The 25,577-nt window shown below is 32.2% G+C and overlaps 1 protein-coding gene across 1 annotated transcript in view; it reads left to right on the forward strand.

Annotated features, from left to right (window-relative positions):
* Positions 1-25,577, forward strand: part of COL11A1 (collagen type XI alpha 1 chain) — a 561,059-nt gene that overhangs the window by 439,186 nt on the left and 96,296 nt on the right. The window contains exons 16-35 of the mRNA XM_057310420.1: positions 500-592; positions 2,562-2,816; positions 3,572-3,634; positions 5,081-5,122; positions 6,143-6,205; positions 6,986-7,060; positions 8,318-8,401; positions 10,484-10,540; positions 13,825-13,878; positions 17,024-17,077; positions 17,196-17,249; positions 17,440-17,493; positions 18,679-18,732; positions 18,853-18,897; positions 20,125-20,178; positions 20,681-20,725; positions 21,004-21,057; positions 21,516-21,560; positions 24,019-24,072; positions 25,447-25,491. Of these exons, the coding sequence (XP_057166403.1) occupies positions 500-592; positions 2,562-2,816; positions 3,572-3,634; positions 5,081-5,122; positions 6,143-6,205; positions 6,986-7,060; positions 8,318-8,401; positions 10,484-10,540; positions 13,825-13,878; positions 17,024-17,077; positions 17,196-17,249; positions 17,440-17,493; positions 18,679-18,732; positions 18,853-18,897; positions 20,125-20,178; positions 20,681-20,725; positions 21,004-21,057; positions 21,516-21,560; positions 24,019-24,072; positions 25,447-25,491 (1,344 nt within the window). The remainder of the gene's footprint in view (positions 1-499; positions 593-2,561; positions 2,817-3,571; positions 3,635-5,080; positions 5,123-6,142; positions 6,206-6,985; positions 7,061-8,317; positions 8,402-10,483; positions 10,541-13,824; positions 13,879-17,023; positions 17,078-17,195; positions 17,250-17,439; positions 17,494-18,678; positions 18,733-18,852; positions 18,898-20,124; positions 20,179-20,680; positions 20,726-21,003; positions 21,058-21,515; positions 21,561-24,018; positions 24,073-25,446; positions 25,492-25,577) is intronic.

Raw genomic sequence — 25,577 nt, forward strand, 5'->3', positions numbered from 1 at the left:
GATTTCTATGAACCAATAACTGTGATTTTTATTCAACAGTAGCCGTCCTGAAGGAATGATGCTCATTTTGCTTTGCTTGTCCTTCCTTTCCTCCATGCTCTTCATTTCCCTTTTTGCTTTATTTATGTTTCCCATTCCATCTTTCACCACGTTTTACAGAAAAAGAAATCCAATTTCAAAAAGAAGACGAGGACAGTGGCCACTAACTCAAAGGAAAAGTCCAAAAAGTTTACACCCCCTAAATCTGAAAAATTTGCATCCAAGAAGAAGAAAAGTTATCAAGCAGCAGCAAAAGCCAAACTAGGGGTAAAGGTAGCAAAGAAAAAGCAATCAAGATCTCTCCTGGATAAGCTGGAAGATCTCTGATGGAATCATTGTCCTAACCCAACTAGATAAATGCCCATTTGGCTAATCTGATAACCCAATTAAATCATGATTTCCCTAAATTTGGGATTACCTTACATTTTTATAATTGCTTTTCTTTTGAATTTATCACTAGGCAAATATTGTTGATGATTTTCAAGAATACAACTACGGAACAGAGGAAAGTTACCAGACAGAAGCTCCTAGACATGTATCTGGACCAAATGAGGTAAGCTCATTGACACTATTGAATTACAATTCAGATTTTTAAAATGTGTAATACTTCTTAATACACTTCACTCTGGCAGAACCTATAACTTGTGAGAAGTTCCATCTTTTTATCCCTCTACTGAGGTAAGAGGAACAATAGCATTGATTCACTGTTACTAGAAACAGGTCATTTAAAATCAGTCAATTCAGGTTTTGCATGATTCTTTGCTTCATGCAAATGCAAGTTGATTAAACTGAACTGGCTGCTATCATTTTCTTGATTGCTTCTGGGATTGAGCGAGCTTCTCAACATGTTGTGATGAAAGGTATTCACAACATGATTTTTCTGTGAGGAGGAGACTCTAGACTCCTCTAAAGTGAAAATTGTATCATGAAATGATACAATTAGAATTTATTTCATCTGACCAATAATCATGCATTTTCATGACAGCAAGCTTCTTGAGAAAACGTAGGCTTAGTGGATTTTAATAGCTATTTACATTTTCAAACTTGTTAGGAGTACGATGTTTATGATTAAATTAATATATCTTACCCTTTTTCATTCTTTTCTATGAAAATGTTTAAGCACATACTGGTATAAACCAAACATCTTCCTGAATTTCATATTATGCATACATTCTTATCATGAAAAAATGAGGGTGCAATTCAGTTTAACTTTGTGAAATACTTGTCATGCCAGGTGTGAAGAGTACCTGAGTCATTTAGCTATAAGAAAATTTATATAACATGTGTCCCAGTGAGGCAAATAAACCCAATGGTGCATTACATGCAAACACATGCTTTAAAAAATAACATTTCAGGGTGAGAACAGATTTTAGGTTTCAGCTAGTCCAAATTAATCATTTTCCAGAAATGGATAGCTTGAGTCAAGGTGTCTATCTAGCCAAATTTTTCTAGATAAACTTTTTTAGTTCAGAGCTATGAACATAGTAATATACACATATTGGATAATCTTCATCCCTTATAGATAGTATGTCCTCCCTGTCTAAGAACACAAAATATTACAGTTATTGGACATTTTATTTTATTTAGCAATTGCTAAATTAATCATTTAGCCACTTTTTTACTCACGTGATTTTGTGTACTACTACTCATTTATTCAGTACTATTGTGTCATCTAGATTCACTGTTGTAGAAATCAAGTTACTTAAAATGAAATTCAGAGAGTAGCAAGATAAATTATTTAATTGGAACTTCATCAAGTCATACTATCGCTAATAAATATGATTCAGATTTATGCTATTAATAAAGAATTACTTATGTGATAAAGAAAATTATACTAGGTTTATTTTTTTATCTCTGAGGGAGTATTATTGATATAAAATTTACTTGTAAATGTATATTTAATCTCTACTCTATGAGATTGTACGGTGATATATTCTATTTCATTGTCTTGAATTTTGAAGACTATAATTTATATTTTATTTGCTTCAAAGAACTCTTTGGTGATATACTTTCTTATATACTAGATACTCTGTAAAAATTGCAATGATAAGTCTCAGTATTGGCATTAATATTTTATTTTTGTGATTGAGAGTCAAATTTACATGTTTTTTCTGGTAACAGTTGTATGACATAATGATTATCTGTAAGTTTTGAAAATTAAACAAAGCTTTAACTATGTGCATATTTCATTGTCCAAGTCTCAAACTATAAAGCAAATATAAAATTGACTAACAAGTTTTTTTTTTCAATGGAACAAGCAAATACACATGCTGAATCCATGTGAATATTTGCAGTTTATTGGGAAAAGTACCTTGAAAGCAATATTTCCCTGTACATACCAATGTACAAAAATATTTCTTTCAATGATACTGAAAGGTTATCTTTCTCGGCCTTCAGGCTTGCTTGAGTAGCATTTAAATTGCTTCCCATCACATTCCATCAATCTGTAATTGCAAACGCTTACCTTGCTTTACTAACAGTAAACTTCATGTTCTTCAACTCCTTGCAACTTAAATTAATAGCCAAATCCAGTTGAAGAAGTATTTACTGAAGAATATCTAACGGGAGAGGATTATGATTCCCAGAGGAAAAATTCCGAGGATACACTATATGAAAACAAAGGAATAGACGGCAGGGACTCTGACCTTCTGGTAGATGGAGATTTAGGCGAATATGATTTTTATGAATATAAAGAATATGAAGATAAACCAACAAGTCCCACTAATGAAGAATTTGGTCCAGGTGTTCCAGCAGAAACAGATATCACAGAAACAAGCGTAAGTCAGTATTACGCTCTGTGTCATTGTATGTCTTATTTTTGGAGTATTTTCACGTTTATCTTGATGTCTTTTCAGGTGTAAAATACAGGTTGTGTTCTTATGTAAATTGTAAATATTTATCACTCCTAGGACATCTTGATAGATTCTTCCTCATGGGAATCTTCAGCAGTTGTAGTTCTGCCTACACTACCAGAGTCTCATTTGAAAGTATAGTCTTGAATAGAATTGTATCCAAATTGTCTTGTCATTGATAAGTTTAGAATAGTTATTATTCTGGATAGTAAGTAGAATTTCTGATTTTTGGACTATTTTATTTTTTAATTTTGAAAAAAATTTTCTATCGATGCACAGTATGGTACCATATTTGTTATTTTTTTTTTCACCATTTGGCCCTCTTCACCCATTTCTTCTACCCCCTGACCCACCACCTTTATTTTGTTAAATTTAATTTGATGACACTTTTTGCTTAATACCTTGGAATAATAATTGAAGTCTACAAATGTCTTTATCTTTCTGTAATATGTCTTTAAGAAACAATTGTTTCATCTTATTCAAGAATTGTATTAATGCTCATTATACTTTCCTTTTTATATTTTCAGTATCTGAACATTCAATAGGTTTCTATTTTTAAAAAGCACATTTTAATAGGTTGTTTTTAAATGCACTTGGATGATTAAATTTCCTTAAAAAAAAAAAAACTTAAATGACCTTATTTACTTAAAGACAGGCTGCTTGAATTTTTCACTCAACAGATAAATGGCCATGGTGGATATGGAGAAAAAGGGCAGAAAGGAGAACCAGCAGTAGTTGAACCTGTAAGTATTGGTGTGAATACATTATAAAGGTTGGTACAATTAATTAATATATATTATGAGTCATCATCACCTTACATTATATATAAAATTCTAATGTCCAAATGTTTACAATGTGCCACAAATAAGTGAGTTAGTGAGTGAGGCCATTTCTGGCATGTGAAATTTTAATCAACCAAAAAATACAGAGACATGAATTTTGGAATTTGAAAGTAGCTGAAATTTGTCTAGTCTCATTCTCTCGTTTTACAACAAAGGAAACTGAGACCTAGAGAATTTAAGTAACTTGCTAAGGTTCAAGTGTTGGTGGTTGAGGCATAACCAGATGTTAGCTTTTCTAACTTCCTTCAATTTATCTAACATGACATTATTAGACATGTACTATTTGACCTAGATACTTTCTTGTTTAATATCCAGATAATGTCACGTTGTGATATGAAAATATTGCTTTTAAAATTCACTTCCTTTTTTCCCATCGAAGAATTGGTCTAATTCATTCCAAAAGTGATTTTTAAAATTTATATTAATGTTATTACTACTCAAGATATTGGTAAAAAGCAAATTCTTACTGGAAATCATTTTTACTATTGTTCTCCCTAATCACCAACTTGGGAAAACTGTTGCATTAGAACTAAGGGGAATATGCTGAACTGTTAGCTTCAAGATCATGAAAATCATTTCAGAAGTTGCAAGGACATAAAAACTGAAAGACTGGGTGGGGGGAGAGCTAAAGGTTACTTTTGTCTATAAGGGCATTGCTGGCTATCTACTGTATTACTCCAAAATCTGAGAAATCGTGCCAAGTACTCACCAAAGAATTTTTAAATATTTTTTTCAGAATAAATATGCCCTTATTTTGAAAATGCACAACTAACTTTTTAAATGATAAAACAATTTCTGGCAGTAGAATCATAAAGTTTGTGGAATGAGTTTCTTATCCTGAAACAGTACTCTGTTCTCTTGTCTATTGACGAGCTTATCTCATATTTATCCCCAATTCTTTTGCTTGGACTTTTTTCTCCTTTTCCTGAATTAAAGTGCTTAGGTGCCACTTAACTTCCGTTCTTTCATTCACGCAGTAAATATTTATTAAATTCTGGCTTTGTGCCAGGCATTATTCTGGGTGCTAGGGCAAACTTGGTCAAATTTCTTTGCTCTGCCCTTCTTGGGAGCATGTAGCATATTCTCCTTTTAATATTACTTTTCTGAATGTTTATTCCTTTTCTAATTAGTTCACAGATTCTCCAAGGACAGAGACTATGTTTTCTTATCATTTTAAACTCTCTCCCTTCCCCATGCAAAACTGTTCGTAACTGGTTTTATATGGTAGAAATAGAGAATTTACTTTTTGAAATGAAATGATGTGGTGCTTTGTTAGAGCTGCTTAGACGAGAGGTTAGGGGTTACATTTCACTAGTAGTGATTCTCTGTCTTTTTTTTTTATTATAGGGGATGCTTATTGAAGGACCACCAGGACCAGCAGGACCTGCGGTATGTAACTGCGTCAAGATTATTTTTGTCTTAATTTTTTAAAATAATCAGATATAGAATTTCTATTACATTATTGAATTTATAAATTTTATACTAATTTGAGTATTGAATGATAGATGCAAACAGTTTTATCAGAGGGCCTGGCTGCCTTGAATTGCTCTCTGATTTGTCTTTCCAAATGTTATTCTTTTGAGAGCAGTGGAATTAAATTTTGTTTAATTTTCTTTCTTTCTTTTCCTTTTCTTTTCTTTTTTTTCTTTTTCTTTCTTTTTTTTTTTTTTGGCTTAAATACCTCTGCATCCTCTAACCTCATTTTCAGCTTTCTATCTGTAAGTTACGATAGTGAAAAAAAAATCTTTGTTTTTTTAAAGAAGTATAGGTATATCTCAATAGATGGAGTTGAGAATTCGAAGTGGACAGTAGCTGCCTTATCTGTTCTCTGAATGGAGTGATTATCAGTTTCCATTGTCACTTCCTAGTGAGGCTGATGTGGCTTCGTGTGTCTTTATTCTCAGGTAGTTGTACTGATCTGACTTTGTAAGAAATCACTGTCTTTTGCGGAATTAGTTAAGTCCTTGTCACCTGAAATAGATATGTTATGCTGATGCCTTTAAATACTTTTTATCCATAAAAGAAAATGTAAAAATGCCTCCAAGCTAAACGATTTCTACTTTTCAAGTTTGCTATCACAGTTTTGAGGCCTAATTGAGTATACCATTTCTTCATTAAGAACTGCAAACCCACTTCTATTTCAGGACTTTATATTGGCATGTTCTCCTTTCCTGTTTTTCCTTGGAATGCCTGCCTCCACCCTGAGAGCAGCTTCATAGAGGAAGCGTTAAGCTAGCTACTGGGTGGTTCCTATACGTTGTCTTTTCATAGGAAGATAAATAGGGCAATTGTTTGGGAGACAAGTATATATTTATGAAATATAAAATGAGCTCTTTTTTGATATTAGTAGGATGTATTTGCCTGAATGATAATAAGATCTGACTCAGATCATGGTTTATTTCTCTGTAGGGTCTTATGGGTCCCCCTGGTCTGCAAGGCCCCACTGGACCCCCTGGTGACCCTGGCGAGAGGGTAAGTGGAAGACTCTTTATAACAAAAAAATAAAACATAGATTAAAATAATTACAATATATTCTGCAAGTTTGACATGTTATCCTTCTCACTGGAAAGGGGGAGAAGTCTGTGAATTCAATGTGCAACATTTTGTTTAACTTTTCTAACTATAATTTTAGAAGTGAGAATGAACAATGTGCACTTATCTGTTGTAATTATTAAGAAAACTTTTATTTTCAACAAATTTCCACTTTGAGATGAACCTGCTACATTAGATTCGGTTCTTTAGTCTGAATTGAGACATGTTTTCCACAAACTCTGATGAATATTTAGTTGGATTTTGATAGACTGAGTTAATAAACCTGAATTCTAATTTGAAGAGCATGTCCTGAATCACATGTTAAAATAGACCATTTGTGTTGTCAGTCCAAACTCCTTGTAAAATCTCTTTCCCTGTTTTTCCTTCAACCTTGAGTAACCAATAACTTTGTGCATTATTAAAATCCTATAAAACTAGTGCAAAGAAAATCAACCCTTGCAGGGCACCTAGGTAGCTCAGTTAGTTAAGCATCCAACTCTTGATCTCAGCTCATGTCTTGATCTCAGGGTCATGAGTTCAAGCCCCACTTAAAAACAAAACAAAAAACCTTTCTAGGTATACTTACTAAAAGGAGATTAACCAAGAAGGGGAGGACAAGTGCAAATTAGTTAATGTAGACTAATGTTATTAAATTTATTCTACTTCTAATAAACTTGATTCTTTATTCGATTTATTAATTTTGATGATTTACTTTCCTAGGGTCCCCCAGGACGTCCTGGCTTACCAGGGGCTGATGGTCTACCTGGTCCTCCTGGTACCATGTTAATGTTACCGGTATGGATTTTTTTTACTGCTATAAAGATGACTTAATATTTCATCATCTTATTGTTGAAAAATGTTGCTGAACCATATTACAGAGCAATTAACTAAAAACCATTGTATGAGGTAGAGATACTTGAAGTCAAGCAGCGTTGAGAAATGAAATTTTATTAAAACAAAAATTTGGTAAATATCAATCTCTGCATTAGAACTAAGGTTTCATTATTTGATTAGGCTTGACAACAAAGCTTAGACGTTGTTCTTAATATTTCCAATCATGTGCTTCATCCTGAGTCATATGATTAACATGTGTTTCATGTGTTACTTAACATATTAATATGCTATTTATCACCATAGAGATAACAGTTGATACTTTTTAAAGAAAATATATCTATATTGTCATTATTCATTGCTCAAAAATTGTTTTACCATAAGATTGCTTTTTAAAGTTGCCCTTGTTCTCCTGGAAAGAACTTCGATTAATTTGTTTAAATGTAATAAAATTTCAAGTAATAATCAGGTAGAGTAAGGAATTGACTGATGCTGCATATTCAGTTAAAATTTAAAAGGATCTTTAGAATTTTAGAATTTTGTGCAAAGACACTGGGAGGGTGAGTTTCCTATTATAATTACTTAAGAAAAGGTAAACAAAACAAATATATCTCAAGGGTGATTTCCTCTGTATTCATACAGATTCCAGAAGTTTGGGGGCGCAGTCGTTAGGCGGCTGCCTTCGGCTCAGGGCGTGATCCTGGCGTTCCGGGATCGAGTCCCACATCAGGCTCCTCCGCTGGGAGCCTGCTTCTTCCTCTCCCACTCCCCCTGCTTGTATTCCCTCTCTCACTGGCTGTCTCTCTGTCACATAAATAAATAAAATCTTAATTTAAAAAAAAAAAGTTTGCGCCACAAAATAGCAATTGATCTATAACCACCACTGAACTGAGTACATTTGGATTTTTTACAAATGAATTAATAGAAATAGGTAAAATCTGTACAGGTAAAAATATATGATGACTTATTCCAGATTTTTCAGAGACTATGGAATTTAGAATCAGAAGTCTCTAATCTCTTCTACAAATGGTAAACATGGTCCAGAGAACTTCCATTATGGGCAGGAGAATTAAAAAGAAAAATCTAAGTATCTTGAGTCATATAAGTTACCTTGTACTTTTATAAAATCCCACCATTTTCAGTAAATAGTTTTTAATTAGTAATTAAGGCACCTTTTTGACAAAGGCTAATTTTGAACTTCTCTGTGTTCTCTTTTCTAAGTTTCGTTATGGTGGCGATGGTTCCAAAGGACCAACCATCTCTGCTCAGGAAGCTCAGGCCCAGGCGATTCTTCAGCAGGCCCGGGTAAGAAAGAACGAACGTGTATTCCTGTAAGCTGATTCTAAATCAGATTGTGTGTGTGTGCACGTGTGCGTGTGTGTATGCGTGTGTGTGCATGTGTGTCTGCAACATTGAATTTAGACAGAAAAAATACTAAGGTGATGATCTATTTTTTCCAGTAGGAATATTTTCTGTAATTGAATATTAAAGTTACATGACTGACTCTTGCAGTATTGCCATATATAATTCTAGCAATTACACATAAACCAAAACACAAATTTTCTAAATTTTTTTCGAAGGGTATCGATAGGTTTATGCCTAGCACTCTCTATTTCTCACATACAATCTGTCTACTAAGACAGAAGCTGAAGATTAAAAAAAAATAAGGGAATAAGGTTTGAAATAATTTTCCTCCTAATCTAATGAATTATTCATGATATCCCAAATATTCCAGGAAATTAAGTTCTTTTAAGCATTTTCATATAAGAAAGAAACCTTCAAATATGTATTTAAGTTCTAATCATCATAATCTATAATGTTTTTACAAAATCCATTGTTTATAATCCTTTATCAGCTGAAAGTTTCCACTATATCTTATAAGACCTATAATTTTTTAAATTCACTGCAATTAAAAAGTCTAAAGAATGGACTAGGAAAGAGTTGAAAGTCGTATAATACTTTTATTCATAATACAGGATTTTTTTAAGGAAAAAAATAAAGGGCTTACATTTGGTATGGATATGGGCCCACTTTTTAAGTGATATAAATAATTTCTGTGATAACTTTGGGTAAATTTATGAGTATATAAAATTTAACATTTATAAGTCTATCATCATAAATTTATGAGTGCATAAAATATCTGAAAACATAAGTGAAGATTATAATTTATTCTCATATTTGTTTATATCTTTATTAAGTCTGTCAATCTGAAAAGATGCCATTATTTGGTTACATCACGTATAAAGACAAAAATATTAAAGAATTTGTTTATTAGATCTTGGTGTAACACTCACCTGAAAATATTTAAAATAATTTGCTAATGATTCTTACAATTCATCTTACAAATTATATTACTTTCAACAAATTTAAAGTAATTATTTGAGCTTAAATATTTTATGAGGCCATTGAATTCTTCATTTTATTAGTCCTTTTAACCTATTTGGAAATAGATAGCAAGCATTATAATTCCAATTTTTCAGATATTTAATCTCAAGGATTAAGAAGTATATTGTCAAAAATCTCATGGTGAGTCAGTAGTGGAACTTTGGAGATCCTACTGTTTTTATCTCATGCACTTTTCTAATATGATTTTACATACTGTTTCTATTACAGTATTATTTTTGGATATCTGTTTTGATAATCTAAATATTCATCTTTTGGAATCACTAATATTCAAAAATAGCTCACCATACTAACTTAACATCTATCAAGTATTTACCCTTTGTACTCCACTTGTTCCAGCTTTTCAAGTATGTTAATTTCATGTTTCTAATATTCAGTATCAATAGTGCATGTAATCAATCTCTCATGCCTATGAGTATACAAAATGAATGCATTTTTCTTGTAATGTTAAATTTGATTTAACATTTGTTAAAAAGAAGTGTATTAGCATATTTTCTGATAAATTTTGCTTGCTATCTGGCTTTAGTTGTCATAGTTTTCCCTGAAATATTGCTAGAAACTTTTTATTTAAAGCACCTCAAATTCTTCACCTCTAGAAGGATTTTCAATGATAATTGTGCCAGCATGTTTAAGAGAAGGCTATATTTTATTCTGAAGTACACTTCAGAGTAGAAAAATTATAAAATATTAGATATCTTATACTACAATCTATTTTAACACTTATCATTGAATGAATCATAATAACATATGGTGCAAGATTGTATACAAGATACAGCAGTTTAAAGAACATCTGATACTTATTTAAGTCATTTGTCATTCTAGAAACTTGCAGTTCTTCAGTAATCAGGCACTCTTTCTGGTGTGTAGCTATTATAACTGTGTTGATCATCTGTTACTTAACAGGTAGCTTGTGCAAATGAATATTGTGGTTTAATATGCTTGTCCAGGAAAACATCCCTGAGTTTGATTTCCTTTATTTTCTAGATTGCTCTGAGAGGTCCACCTGGCCCAATGGGTCTAACTGGAAGACCGGGTCCTGTGGTAGGTTACTCAATAAGATAACGTATGTTTAAATCCATGTATTAGTAGTTCCTTGTGCAACTTGGGCCAAGCATTGTTCACATTTCTAGCTAATGAAAATAGATACATATACCTACTTATGATTGATTTTGCTTCCATTTTAAAAGTCTATTTCAATTCAGTCCTCAGTAAGTTTTGATAAAAAAAGTTTCAGTGAAGAATTTTCAAATCAAATAAATGCAATGAAAAATATAATTGAGTCATATCTATTAATTTTTCAAATTATAAGCATAATTTATTTGCACAATATTCCAAGTTATTAAAATTCAATTTGACATTAAATTATTGAGACTTAAGTTTGTGTTTAATAGAATTTTTATTAAGAAAGAAAAAATGTTTGAGGTCAGTTAAATTATTCCATAATCTGGGGAGAAAGCAGGATAATTGGCTTAAACTTCAGTTTGCCTTCAATATTCCACAAAGTGCTTCAGATATTAGAGAAATTAATTTGTTTTTTGGACACTCTTGGAAAATGACAGTGTTTTATTTTTCCATGCAAGCTTGCTAACAAGCTAATATTTTCCAAGTGGTTTTTAAAAAGTATCTTCGAATATTTTGAAACTTTTACCAAATGTTACGCAGTGTAGCAATTCACAAAAAAACACAAAGATTCTTTTCAAATCATATTTTTTCTTAAGAGAAAAGAAAACTGTAGGAGTCCAACCTCGGTTCTAATTGATTTTAGAATTAATTGAATAAATAATTTCTATTTTAAGTATTTGTTTTTCTATTTAAAAAAAGCCATTCCTCCTGTTCTTTCACATTAATTTATATGCTTTCAGTATGTTTTATGGAAATAATGGTGTTTATAGAAATTATTACTATGAACATTAAAATCTTACATTTTATTTACTTAGTAGACACAGCAAAACAATTTTATTCAAGTTTGAATCAAGTTAATAGTCTTCTAATTATTTAATCTGTTTTACTGATCTTAGTAGGGTAATAAATAGTTTTCTTCATGTGGTTTATTCAAAGATTTGTTATGTAGTTGCATAAATTTATGGTAATCTTAATTCGGTTAAAAATTTGTATAGCTTATATATTTTGAAGGGTATACACTCAGGTATATACTCAATGATATGGGCTCATCTAGAACATATATTCTAGCAAAATAATAAGAAATGTGGAAGAATCTATGTTACTTAACAAAGAAATAGAGTTAATATTTCATTGCTTGTTAGTGATAACTCAAATTCACATGAGTAGGGAAAGTCAGCAGTATGCTAATGCTTTATAAATCTGGGGGCAGAAGAATTATCTGTATATTTTATTAAAAATAACAGTTCTTGGGGCCCTGTACTTGAGATTCTGATGATAAAGATTCAGGGTTGGATGTGGCAAGCTATATTTTTAATGAGTGCACCAGGCTGATTCCTACAGTCAAGCATGTTTAGAAATACCGCCATATGTTACCTAATTTAAAAATATCACTCCAGGATCTCTAAAACTACATTTTCTAAAGGAATTTTCCTCCATATCATCCTGACAAGCATAGCAATGAAAGCATGTTCCATTAGCAGTTACTGTTTTCACCAAACAATCATGGCGGGTCAGTCATTCACAGCGTGTTGGCGAGGAGAAAAGATTGGCAACCGCGTACACCTTCTCAATGTCATACGTTGGATACAAGATTAATTGATTTCACTGCTTAAGTCTTTGTTATGGGAAGCTTTAGCATGCTTAAATATTAAAAGTAGGTATTTAGAGAAAAACATATTGCTTCTTTTCACCATTTTCTCTTCTATTATACTTTGCTCCAAAATGTCAAATTATGAAAGACTTTCAAATATCTGTTCATTCTAGAGTCTTAAACTATTTTATTATAAAAGAAACAAAATCTACATCAATATATTAAGACACAAACATAAACATTCTTCCAGTGAAAAATTCTTTATCCAATTGTTGTGTCTGATTGCTTTTCTAGACCAGTAGAGGCTTATATTATAAAACATACAGGGAATGTAGAAAATATTGCAGTTATTTTTTCTATTCTGTTACTGTCAATTGTTGCATGATAATTTTTAGAGTAAGTGTTTGGACAAAGTAATTATAATTTGTTGAGTAGGTCGTGCTTATATACAGAGAATATAGGGCAGTAAATTAATTAAAAACAAATTGATTGTCCTATAAATGTGTTCAATTCAGTGATTAATAATCTGATTTAATATAGAACCTCAGGTTTTCTCTTGAAAAAAATTCAGTTGCAAGGATTCTTAATTAGAAGTATGAAGGTTATTATTGTTTAACTTTCAAGATTAGAATATTCATGTTACTTCATTTTCCATATTTCTTAGGAGTCAGATTAATAGTTATTTTCCTTTAGAGCCACCAGGAGGCTCTAGATAGCTAACATTTCCAGACTTAGCACAATTTTGATCTTTTTGTATAATGATTCAATGCACCATTATTTGAATATATATTGATTTAAATAAATCAGAAACTTCTTAAAGACCCAAAGTATACTTCTTCCATGTGAAGTAACTGTTATCACCGTGTTCAATTTTAATGTTCTAAAGCTTTTTAGGGGAATGAACAGCCTAGTATTTATTTTTAAAACTCACAACATTTTTATAAAGTGATTTTATATTTTTTCCAGTTAATGTGCCAGGTTTTTATTGCACTTTTTGAGTTATGTAAACATTTGTAAGAGGTTTTTTGTCATAAGGACTTATTCTTGTGGGAAATAAACAAACCACTTTGGGAAAAAATGCTTTGACATTATTTCAGGACAATTAAAATGATAGTTGTAGCATCTGTTCTTGACATTTTATTGCTATAGAATTCAGTGTCTGAGAAATTTCTGAGTGTAAAAGCAATAACATTTTGCCAAGTTCTTGCTGTATAAATGGATTCAGTGTATACCTGATTCAGTAAAAATGTGTTGCCTCTAGTACTGCATCAGAGTATAATAATAAATAGTGCCTTGTGTATCATCATAAGTACTGTGATGGTACACACAGTAAAGAAACTTTCGATGTGATTTCCTGAAATTGGCTTCTGTGTAGTTATGTGTAAAATAGAGACTTTTAAATTTGGTTTACACATTGGAATACAATAAATCTGAAAAGAGATGTATTTCAAAGGGTTTGAAAATTTTATTGTATAAATTAATAAAATTATACTAGTTCGATGAAATATATTTTGAATAGTGTTTGACTATTTCACATGAAAATGGTAGGATAAAAGTAGTTAAGGACTTATTGCTCAATTAAATGATTATATTCTTACTTTTTTTTCTTTAGGGGGGGCCTGGCTCATCTGGTGCCAAAGGTGAGAGTGGTGATCCAGGTCCTCAGGTAAAAAAAAATAGCCTATTTCACTTATTTTATTTTTGACTTCATTTTATCTTGTAGGGTAATTGAAGTATCTGCCATCTGTTTTATGAGTAAAGAAATTACTTATATTACTTTTAAGTTCACATCACCTCCTTTAATTGAAAAATCCCTAGTGGCCAGTTGACTGCCAATAACTTGATTAATTTAAACAATATTAAAAGAAGATAATAAGCTAGGATGGAAAAGGCTTGATAGTAATAGGCCTTCAGAATATTAAATTGACTTGAGATTGCACAGAGCAGGGCAGAACTACTGCAATTGTATTTTTTAGTGGTCCTGCCTCAAACCCACAATATTTTCTGTGAAGAGTAAATCTAACATAAACTTTCAGAAAGAATATTTAACATACTTCAAAGATGCTAACTTCAAACTTTTTGTAGAACTGAGGAAATTATGAGAATTGAGAACATCTGAGCTGAAATTTTTAGAAAGATCTTAGATTATATTTACGTGGTACCAAATTAAAAGTATTATTTTTCCCTTAATGATAGTAAGTAGATAGAAATATTCAATATAAGCACCTTATGAAGTAAACTTTTCTAGAAATCAGAAAAACAAATGTGACATTTAAAAATACATTTATTTATTTACTTATTTTTAAGATTTTATTTATTTATTTTTAAAGACTTTATTTGTGACAGAGAGAGAGTGAGAGAGAGAGAGAGCATGAGAGTCAGAGAGGGAAGCAGGCTCCCCGCTGAGCAGGGAGCCCAACATGGGGTTCAATCCCAGGACCCTGGGATCATGACCTGAGCCACCCAAGCGCTCTAAGATTTTATTTATTTATTTGAGAGAAAGAGAGAGAGAGAGAGAGAAGGAGAGTGTGAGCAGGGAGAGGGGCAGAGGGAGAAGGAGAGAGAGAATCCCAAGCAGACTCCACACTGAGCACGGAGCTCCACATGAGGTTCTATCCCAGGACCTTGAGATCATGACCTGAGCTGAAATCAAGAGTCAGAAGTTTAACCAACGGAGTCACCCAGGTGCCCCTAAAAATACATTTATTTTTAAATGAAAATACTTCCTGATATACTCAATAAATAGAAATTCAGATTGGGCTGCAGGAACTCTCAAGTGGCCGTTCACTAATTTTTTTTTCTTCTTTTAAAATTGGTTTTATTTGGGGTGCCTGGTGACTCAGTCAGTTAAGCAACTGACTCTTGGTTTCAGGTCAGGTCATGATCTCAGAGTCCTGGGATTCAGCCCTGAGACAGGATCCGTGCTCAGCGGGGAGTCTGCTTGAGATTCTCTCTCAGTCTCTCCCTCTGCTCCTCCCCCACTGAAATAAAAATAATCTTTAAAAAATAATAAAATAAAATTGGTTTTATTTTTTAAATATTACAAGGTGAAATTGAATTGTAACACCAATATATATTCTTTGTAAGCACCACCATAATCATCAGGATAGAGAATGGTTCTATAACTTTAAGCAATTTCTTGGAGCCAATACTTTACAGTCACATCGTCCCTCCAACCCCTAATATCTGACAACCACTGATCTGTTCTTTATTACCATAGTTTTTTTCTTTTCAAGAGTACTGTACAAATGAAATCATGCATTATGTAACGTTTTGAGACTGGTTTCTTTCATTCACCATAATGCCTTTGAGATTCATCATAGCTGATGAGTGCATCAATAGCTCATTCCTTTTTGTTGCTGAGTAGTATTCTTTTGTACGGATGCACTACAGTTTATTTTGGAATTGGGGAAAAAAATCAAAGAAAATTGAGAAAGATAATTGGGTAATTCAGAACATGGCAGCCTTCTTTATCATCGTTGGTTAATATTACCATAGAAGGATGGAAAGCATTGCAACTTAACTGAGAATTCCATAAAAATACTGAAATGTCCTTATTTGAATAATCTAAGGAGTTTAAGCTTTTGAAAATTTATAAATTTTTTCATCAAATTCACCCCTTTACAAAATAGTTGAATCTGAAAACATTTCAGTAGTTGTCATGGATTTTGTGATTTTCCTGAACTCAAGTCCAAAGAAATACAATATCAGATGAAGAAGGATCATTTTCATTAAAAATTAAGATTTGTGCTGTTATTATTGACCCTTGCCTTCCAGCTGGGATACAGGGTAAAGTCATTTCACAACAAAAGTTTTCTTAAAAAGCTATATTCTTTTAAAACTCTAATTATTAGACAACTTTAATTTCATATTTCTATAATCAACATTGTACAGTGATAAAAAATATTCACAATTTTAAATGTATTTTACATTTGCTACCACACTCATCATATGCATACTGTTAAACTTTGAAAAGTATAGTTAATTAAATATAAAGACCTATATGTTTATACTAGAACTACATTTGGTCTATTATTAGCTGTGTAATTTTATTTTAAAAATATATGTATTAAGCCCCACCAAAGACATTGTTTGTTGACATAATATTATATTGTACTACTTCAAGAAAGAAACATATTGAGAATCTTTAACCTTTAATCTGACATGGCATGGTACCAGGCAATAATTTGCATTTGGGATCGCCAAATTGTCCTCCAATATTTTGTAGATGATGGAAAGAAACATGTACCAGGCACTTTGCTAAGTTGTAGGAGTATAATGGAGAAAAGACTGAGTCTAAAACCACAGCACTTAACAATTTAATGGGAGATTCAACTATTAAAAAAGGCAATTATATTCCATGTGGTAAGTTGAATAAAAGAATAAATATGGGGAAGAGGATCTCCAAAAGATAAAGGAGAAAGGTGAAGGAAAAAGGGTTTGGAAAGAGAAGAGGAATGAGATGGATGGTGAAGAGTGTTTTCAGTCAAGGGAAATGTAAAACCCTAAGATTTTGAAAATAAAGTAAGTGAGGATTTTCTTTAAAGGTTAAACTATCACTTTGTATTTCTTTTGTTTAATTGTAATCAGATGTCTCTATAAACTTAATGAAATAATATGACTTTTTTTTTAGAAAAATCGATTCTCTTATCTTCTGCTTTATCTGAGCTTTTACGTAAGAAATAATTTATGTTAAAACAATTCAGGTAAAGCTAAGAGGATATACATTTCTAAAACCACCTGTCTCTGTGTGATTCAGTTTATTGATCAAGAATTCCATAAAATGAATAAATTGCAATGTTTTGATATAGGGCCCTCGTGGTGTTCAAGGTCCGCCTGGTCCAACGGGAAAACCTGGAAAAAGGGTAGGACTGGTTTTCATTGTGTATTTTGAGGGCATCTGAAATCATCAGTTATCTTGTTTCCTTTTACTCTGTGCCAGGAGGAATCCTTTTTGCTTAGTCATGTTCTTGGCATTTTCAGGGTCGTCCAGGTGCTGATGGAGGAAGAGGAATGCCAGGAGAACCTGGGGCAAAGGTCTGGAGCTCATACATTCATTTACTCAGATCTTGTATGTCGGTTCACTCCTGAAAATTTTATGTTTTAAAATAGAGTTTCTTGATATGAACGAATATTTCATATTTACATTACAGTATAGAATTAGGTTGAGAATGTGATGATGATGATAATGATGATGATGATGATGATGATGATGATGATTTTACAGGGGGATCGGGGATTTGATGGACTTCCGGGTCTGCCAGGTGACAAAGGTCACAGGGTAAGATATACCATTCTGTCACTTTGCATACTGAGATAATACAAGAATATTACGAAATTTTTTTAGAATTGATAGACTTTAAGAAATCAAAAAAGAAAATTAAATATTTGTGCATCTAGTAATTTAGTAAGTTATGACATCTAGTACATACTTGAAGAAAGATAAATAGAAATTACACATGCAATATCGATATAAGTTCTTTACTTTTAAACATTAATCATCCAAATGTAAATTCAGGCAGAATCTTTACATGTATGTGGAAAATATCATATTTATAGAAAGATGAGTGTGGAGATTTAATTTTGCCTCTAATTTTTGATAATCACCTTAATTTCCCTCTTACATTTTGTTTGTGGAAATATACTTAATAGAGTCCGCTTTAGGCAGTCAATCAATATAACAATATACTGGGCACTGTATTTTATTATCTTGTTACATGGTGCCCATAGAGAGATACACCACAAGCTATTTCTTGTGATAATATAAGCTTGCAATCCAGTGCAAGAGCTTATAATTTGCAAAAGCTAAACAAACCACCATGCTGAACAGGAATCCAGTGGATATTTTTAGTGAGAAATTAAGCAAAGAGGAAGTCTCTCAGACAAAATAAAGCTTTGGACCTTCACATTTTTCTTCTCCAGAAGTTAGGAATGAAGATAAGACAACCTTTACGTAAATTGGAGAATATTAAAAGAAAAGAAAAAAGAAAAGAGAACACTATGGATGTCTAGCAAGATAATTTAGTGTATACCAACCCCACGTCAAGAGATGTAGTTTTTTAAAAAATCCAAAATTTCTTTAGCTATAGTTAGTTGTGCTGATTCACTATGAATCTCTTAGAAGCAGAAAAAATTTAAATTAAAATCACCAAACTGTATCTGTTTAAAACAATCTTCAGCAAAATAATTTTCTACATGATTTAGTTTGTAATAATTGTCTGAAAATTATTTTAGGTATTTTATTCAAACCTTTTTGTTTTTCAAGTTGAAGGAACATTTTTTTTCTAGCACGGTAATATATAAAGTCAATGTAAAATTATGATTTATCTCTGCAGTGTTCTGAGGACAAAGAAAGTATATGTTTTCCTGCCAAATTGTCTGTATATTCAGCAGGATAGCTGTAGTATAGACTTCTAAACATTCTGCTTTATTTCATTTTCTAATTGTATTTATATTTATTTAATAGGGTGAACGGGGTCCCCAAGGTCCTCCTGGTCCTCCTGGAGAAGATGGAATGAGGGTATATTAAATTTAATTTCTTTTAAGAAATATTTGAAATGAAAATGTAAGAGAACAAAGTCATGTTGAATTGATACATTGTCTAATTGCGTTACCCTACCATTCATTTTGTCAATGACAGGGAGAAGATGGAGAAATAGGACCTAGGGGTCTTCCAGGTGAAGCTGTAAGCAACTTTCATTTTTTAAAAAAATAATACTCTGTTTCAGAAGAATAGTTCTTGGTGATGTACCTATAAAGTCAATAATAAACTCAGGTGACTATAGCAGTCTCACCTAAGCTAACAAACCAGGTAATCATTATGGGAAAACATTTTAAAAGAAGGGCACATAGAGCTTTGTTATACAGAAAGTCTTAGACAATTGAAAGGAAAGAAATGTGAAACAGAACATTTTTTCAGCCAAAAATCTTACCTAGTTTTTGTTGCTATTTCTTCGTTTTATCTTATTTTTTTATATCATCGATGGCTCCAGAATCCATTCATATATTTAGGATAAATGGATCTTAACAGCCAGAAGGAACAAAAAATTAGGTGCCTAGTATATATCAGATATAAGGATAAAATGTGCTAAATTATATTATTTTTTTCCACTAAACTGTACAAATGAGGAAACTGAATTGGGGAGGTTTACCCAAAGCTAGTTAATCAAAACACCAGACTAGAGCCAGGCCTCTTCATCTCAGTCCTAGTTTGTCCCATTATAGAGCCTGTCAACTCAAAGGCATGATGGCGCTAGGGAGTAGGAGAGGCAGTAAATTACTGTACTCATTTTTCTAAAGAAGGAAAAGAAGGTGGAGCCGGTGGAGGAGGGGGAAAAAGAAGAGAAGAGATTGATTAAGTTTAAAGAATAATAATTTTAAAAAATCTCTCAGGAAAATGATTTCTATCACCCACACATATAGTTTGCTTAAATACCTGTTTGTTTCTTTCCCTTTATGAATATTCTCTGAAGAAGGAATTTACCTAATACAAAACAAGAAAACCAGGATTTTTTGATGTGTATAGACTGTCTGATTGTATCATAAGATTTAATAAGATTCAGTGTTGCCATTCAAATCAGAAAATGACACAAAAGTGACAAAATATTAAGCTATTTCCTATTTTTTAAATTTCCCAAGTGACTCATATGTAAATTTATAGAATCAAAGATACATAGTTTATGTGCTAAACTCTGTGTTACCCATTTTGACTTTTGGATCAGGATAAACGTGAGATATTTGTGTTACATAAAAATGGTATTTTAAACACCACAGGCAGTGTGTTAATAGAAGATGTATGGATATTTTTACTCTAAACATTACATTAAATTTCTTTGGAGGAGGAAGTGTATTTTGAGGGCATTTCTTATGAGGACATATTGTTTCTTTTTTTGTTTTTTGGTTTCCCTTCTAGGGTCCACGAGGTTTGCTGGGACCAAGGGGGACTCCAGGACCTACTGGGCAGCCTGTATGTATTGCTGGAAGTATTCAGAATTTTCTAGGGAAAGCTTGTTGTCAGACATTTTAAATCTTAAGGCCATGACAGCTTTCAGTAGACAGCTAGGTATTTACTGCTTTGTTATATTCTAAGACCTAATGATGCTGACTGGCAGTTAAACTGATTATTCTCCCCCCCATCCGTTTCTTTCTTTCCTCTTCTTTTTGGTTTATCTGCTTTAGTGTTTCATGTCAAATTTCCAACACACAGTGGAAAATGCTGCTAGGTTGTCTCCAAAGTGGACACGGATAGGAGAGTATAGACCTTGCTTTTTTCCTCATCTCTAAATCCTAAAAAGATTTTTAGTCACCCTAGGCTAGTGGGTGTCAGGTTATTAGGTTAAATTTTAAAAAATTTTCTGTTGTAGCGTTTAAACTTATAAACATCCATATATATATTATATATGTAATTACATATGTAAAAATATTTGCATATATGTAAAATGTACATAATTCTTTTTTCTTTATTGAAGGGTATTGCAGGTGTAGATGGCCCCCCAGGACCAAAAGGAAACATGGTATGTAGAAATCATCTGTAAAATAACTCATTTCTATAATCTAGGTACTAACAAACCACTTCTGTTGCTATATCTAAAATAAAAATTTACAAAATAACAGCAAATAAAATAGCAAAAATAACATTTTGCTAAGTCCATTAGCTTCTGCTAGCATTAATATTTATGAGATTTTCCAGATAGAGAAAACTGATTTGGGGACTGTTTTTCAATTGAGAAGAAAAAAAGAAAACAACTACGTGAAATAGCTCTATTAAAGACTCTATATATTTCTCTGGCAGGGTCCCCAAGGAGAACCTGGACCTCCAGGTCAGCAAGGGAATCCAGGACCTCAGGTAAGTCCATGCCACTGCAGCTCCTTTGAGATAATGGGGTAAGATGGTATCTTTTCATGAGAACACGGGCAGCTTCAGCATTTCCATGTAGGGCTAAAAATGTTTGCAACGCGAAAGTAGGAAGATAATTCTTTATTCTCTTTTTTAAAAATTTGAGCAAATTTGCAGAGGCCCCTTTTTTCCAAGAATAAAATGAGTCATTCAGTGTTCATGGAATGCCAGCACGAATAGCCACACCTGCAGAAGGGTTCTGACTAGGATCACATTACAGTCCCACTGCCAGAAGAGTAGCCTGTGTAAAATGCCTCACAGTGTTCCAAAACTTTCTGGGAAATGTGGGGAATGTATATAGATTCTCATGACTCATTTCATGTGAAATAGAAGGTTATTTTTCTGTTTAAAAAAATGTATTCTTATGATGTGGTTCCTGACATATGAAATAAATTCTTTTAAAATAGGGTCTTCCTGGTCCACAAGGTCCAATCGGTCCTCCTGGTGAAAAAGTAAGTTACTCTGGGGTTCTGGTAATGCCTGGTCACCAATTTGGGGTTGTCACCCTTAGGCAGAAGCAAAGTCTGCCTTCTGTTTTTGATAAGATGTCGAGACGGCTCAGCACATAAGGAATTAATCTGGAGTAAAATCCTGAGAGTACAGTATGAGGGGAAGTCATTCATACATCTCTGAACTAGAAATGATAAAATTCACATAGTTCCATTTGGATAGCTTCCAAATGTGACATTCTCAGCTATATTAATTTTAAAAATGCACTGGTATGAATGAATGTTTTCTCTTCATTTTGGTTCTCCTTTTCTTTCTCATTATTTAAAAAAATGTCATTAGGTTTGCCTGTGACAAAGGGTTTCTAGCAAGATCTGATTAAGAGAAAATTGTGAAGTTATCATTCTCACCATTTTTCACGTATAAATGGCAAAAGATGTTCTTGTTAATAACTCAATGTCTGGATCAAAACAAGAATAAATCTTTAATTAAAGAGATGTCTTTCTCCCCGATTTCTTCTGCTGATTCCTTAACTAATAGTTCCTGTCCCCTGTAGTTACAGTACAGTGCTAGCTGGTTCTTTTTAGTACCTTTTCCCCTTATTTTCATTGATTTCTGTGAACATATAATTTAAAAAAAATAAGCAGCTTTACTGGGGTATAATTTCACATCATAAAATTTCACTCATTTTAAGTGTATGGATATATATATATATGTATATATATGTATATATATGATATATATGACATCTTCTTTATCCATTCATCAGTCGATGGACACTTGGGCTTTTTCCATAATTTGGCTATTGTTGATCATGCTGCTATAAACAGTGGGTTCTTATTAGATATGTCTCTTGAGGCAAGGGAAGCAAAAGCAAAAATAAAATATTGGGACTTCATAAAAATTAAAAGCTTCTGCACAGTGAAAGGACACAGTCAACAAAACTAAAAGGCAATCTATGTAATGGGAGAAGATATTTGTAAATGACATATCTGATAAAGGGTTAGTACCCAAAATATATAAAGAATTTATCAAACTTAACACCCAAATATATAAAGAACTTATCAAACTTAACACCCAAAAAACCCAAATAATCCTGTTAAGAAATGGGCAAAAGGCATGAATAGATACTTTTCCAAGGAAGATTCCAGATGGCTAACAGACACATGAAAAGAGGCTCAACATCACTCACCATCAGGGAACTACAAATCAAAACCACAATGAGGTATCACCTCACACCAGTCAGAATGGTTAACTTAATTTTTAAAATAAAATCATTTTATAGCTGAAGATTTTTAATATTTCTAGTCCCTTAAATATAGCAGCAACAAAAAATCCATGTAGTATTGCCCATAGGTCATTGTCATAAAAAATCACAACTGCTGATAAGAATAATTAATGAAATAGTTCTGCATTTGTACTTTACGTCTTCTTTCAAAGAAATGAGACCATTGTCTTGAGAGCAAAAGATAATTTATGTGACTGACAAAATACTACCATTAAAAATATAGTGTTTTGCAATGGTTATTACATAATGTTAGATTACCTGACTGAAAATGACTTTGCAGAGTGGTAAATTGAAACATTTAAATTCTTTAAATAAATGCAGTTAACCTTAGTTATAAAATATAAATTGTTCAAGTTAAAGGTTATTTTCAATTTCTTTGTTGTTCTGTTATGATTTAAGTTACATCTCTTGTAGGCTCTAGATTATAAGTCTATATAAATACAACACTTGTCCTAAATACTCTCTTGAGAATGGAAATGGGTATTATGTCCAATATCTAGGCTTGCTTATATAGCTTTTCCCTTTCAATTGGTTCTAAATTCTGCCTGATTATTTGATCAGTAAGCTATAATTGTTTGGGCTCTGGAGACTTGATAAGTTAGTTATTCTCAGCAGAATGCCTATCTTCCTATCAAGAAACAGTTTACTTCCTATGGTGGTCATTCTTACTATGTTCCAACTGTAGTGATGGCATGTTAAAAAACATTTGAAACCCTCCATGGGTAAAAAGAAATTAGAGTAATGTGTTGAATAAATAGTTACTTTGTTTTAATACCTGCATATTAGGTTTATACTTTGACATCAAAATATTAGCTATGTTTTTCTTTGTGTCCCATGAATAACTGTCACAATATAACATTTCTTAACACATTTTAAAAATTAGTTATGTTTCATTGATGTTACCATATAATTATTTTAATTAGCACTTATTAACATCTTTGACGGAAATATGCAGTGTTTACTTCTTCGATGGTATAAGTCAATATATTCTTGACCCATATTGCTTTTCTTTTTATTCTCTAAGCTCTAGTTTATTGTGGTAGGCAAATATAGATATAGATATATAGATAAAAACCAGTGACTTGTTTTATTAATAGCATATTCCTATGTAAAAGTTAGACTTTTCATTATTCTCATTTTTTAAAATAAAATATTCTCTTTCTCTATTTGATTAGGGACCACAAGGAAAACCAGGCCTTGCAGGACTTCCTGGGGCTGATGGGCCTCCTGTAAGTAATAGTTACTTGTCATTAAAATTTCTATATATTATCTCCAAAAATAGATTTTACATGTGTTTTAGAAGTGATTTTCTGAAGTCAGTGATAAAAACAAATTGAACCAGTAACGAAACATTGATCCCTCTAAAATACCATTTCATCATGTCACTTCCATATTGCAAAATCTTTTAGGATCATGCAGTGGTCCTTGGATACGCTCATTCTAGTACTCTGGTGCAAGAATTTCAAGATCTTCCTACTTCCTCATGAACCGTCAGTTCCAGGCAAACACATCCACTCACTTTTCTCTCAGCATTCTGTGAGAATTTATTGCTATACCTGTCCTGTGGTCTTTTTTTTTTCCCCATAGAAAGTGCTTTCCCATTCTCTCTCATTTTTCAAAGTACATGTTTCCTGAGGGTCCAGGAGTAATTTCTCACCATTTAGTAAATTTCCTCAAACATCTTCCATGAAAATTTCTCAACTTTCAGAGATTTCTACCTTTTCTAGAAATATAGCAATGTTTATTGTACCCCAATGCATAATATTAAAATAAGTAATTATATAATATATGCAGTTGTTTTTTTTAAAGATTTTATTTATTTTATTTATTTATTTTGTTTATTTGAGAGACAGAGATAGTGACAGAGATGGCAAGAGAGAGCATAAGCGGGGAGGAGAGGGAGAAGCAGACTCTCCGCTGAGCAGGGAGCCTGACGCAGGGTTGGATCCCAGGACCCTGAGATCATGACCTGAGCCAAAGGCAGATGCTTAATGACTGAGTCACCCAGGCAACCCTGCAGTTGTTATTTTAAAAAATTTGTTATTTATGTTTCTTTTTATCTCCTCAAACTACTTATATTTTAGAGCTAGCATACAAAATTTTTACTGGGTGTAATTGTGATGAAGTTATACATTTTTTTTTTACTGACTCTCAATAATTTATTATTAACACTATTAGTATTTGTGATCGTGCTATATTTTCAAATGTCCCATTCATATGCCTTAGCTGCCTTTTGAAGATGCATGTTTGATTATTTGATCAATATGCAAAATAGAAGTCATATTGAAATAAACATCTTTATGTAAGAACTAATTGATACTGGGGTTGAATTGTTAATGAACATTCTCTATTGTTTTATGTACTTTTCCCAAACTCTCTCAAATACATTATGTAGTTGGTGAAACTTACATCCATAAAATATAAGCTTATTATGTTTCCTTCCAAATGCTACAATTTCCAATGTTATTTAGAGCCATATGACGTGATGCAAAATGTTCAATATCTTTTGAAACAATAGATTGAAAAAAAAGGAACAATTTCATAGTGTTATAAACTACCATTAATATTGCATCTTACCAGTATTATGTTTTTACTAAATATAGGGTCATCCTGGAAAAGAAGGCCAGTCTGGAGAAAAGGGTGCTCTGGTATGTTACAAAGTATCCATGTAAATGTCCTGTACCCTTACGTCTAAGAGAAAATGCCTTACTTTGGTCATCTTTATGCTATATAT

Source organism: Ursus arctos, unplaced genomic scaffold, assembly GCF_023065955.2.
Source record: "Ursus arctos isolate Adak ecotype North America unplaced genomic scaffold, UrsArc2.0 scaffold_12, whole genome shotgun sequence".
Lineage (NCBI taxonomy): Eukaryota > Metazoa > Chordata > Mammalia > Carnivora > Ursidae > Ursus > Ursus arctos.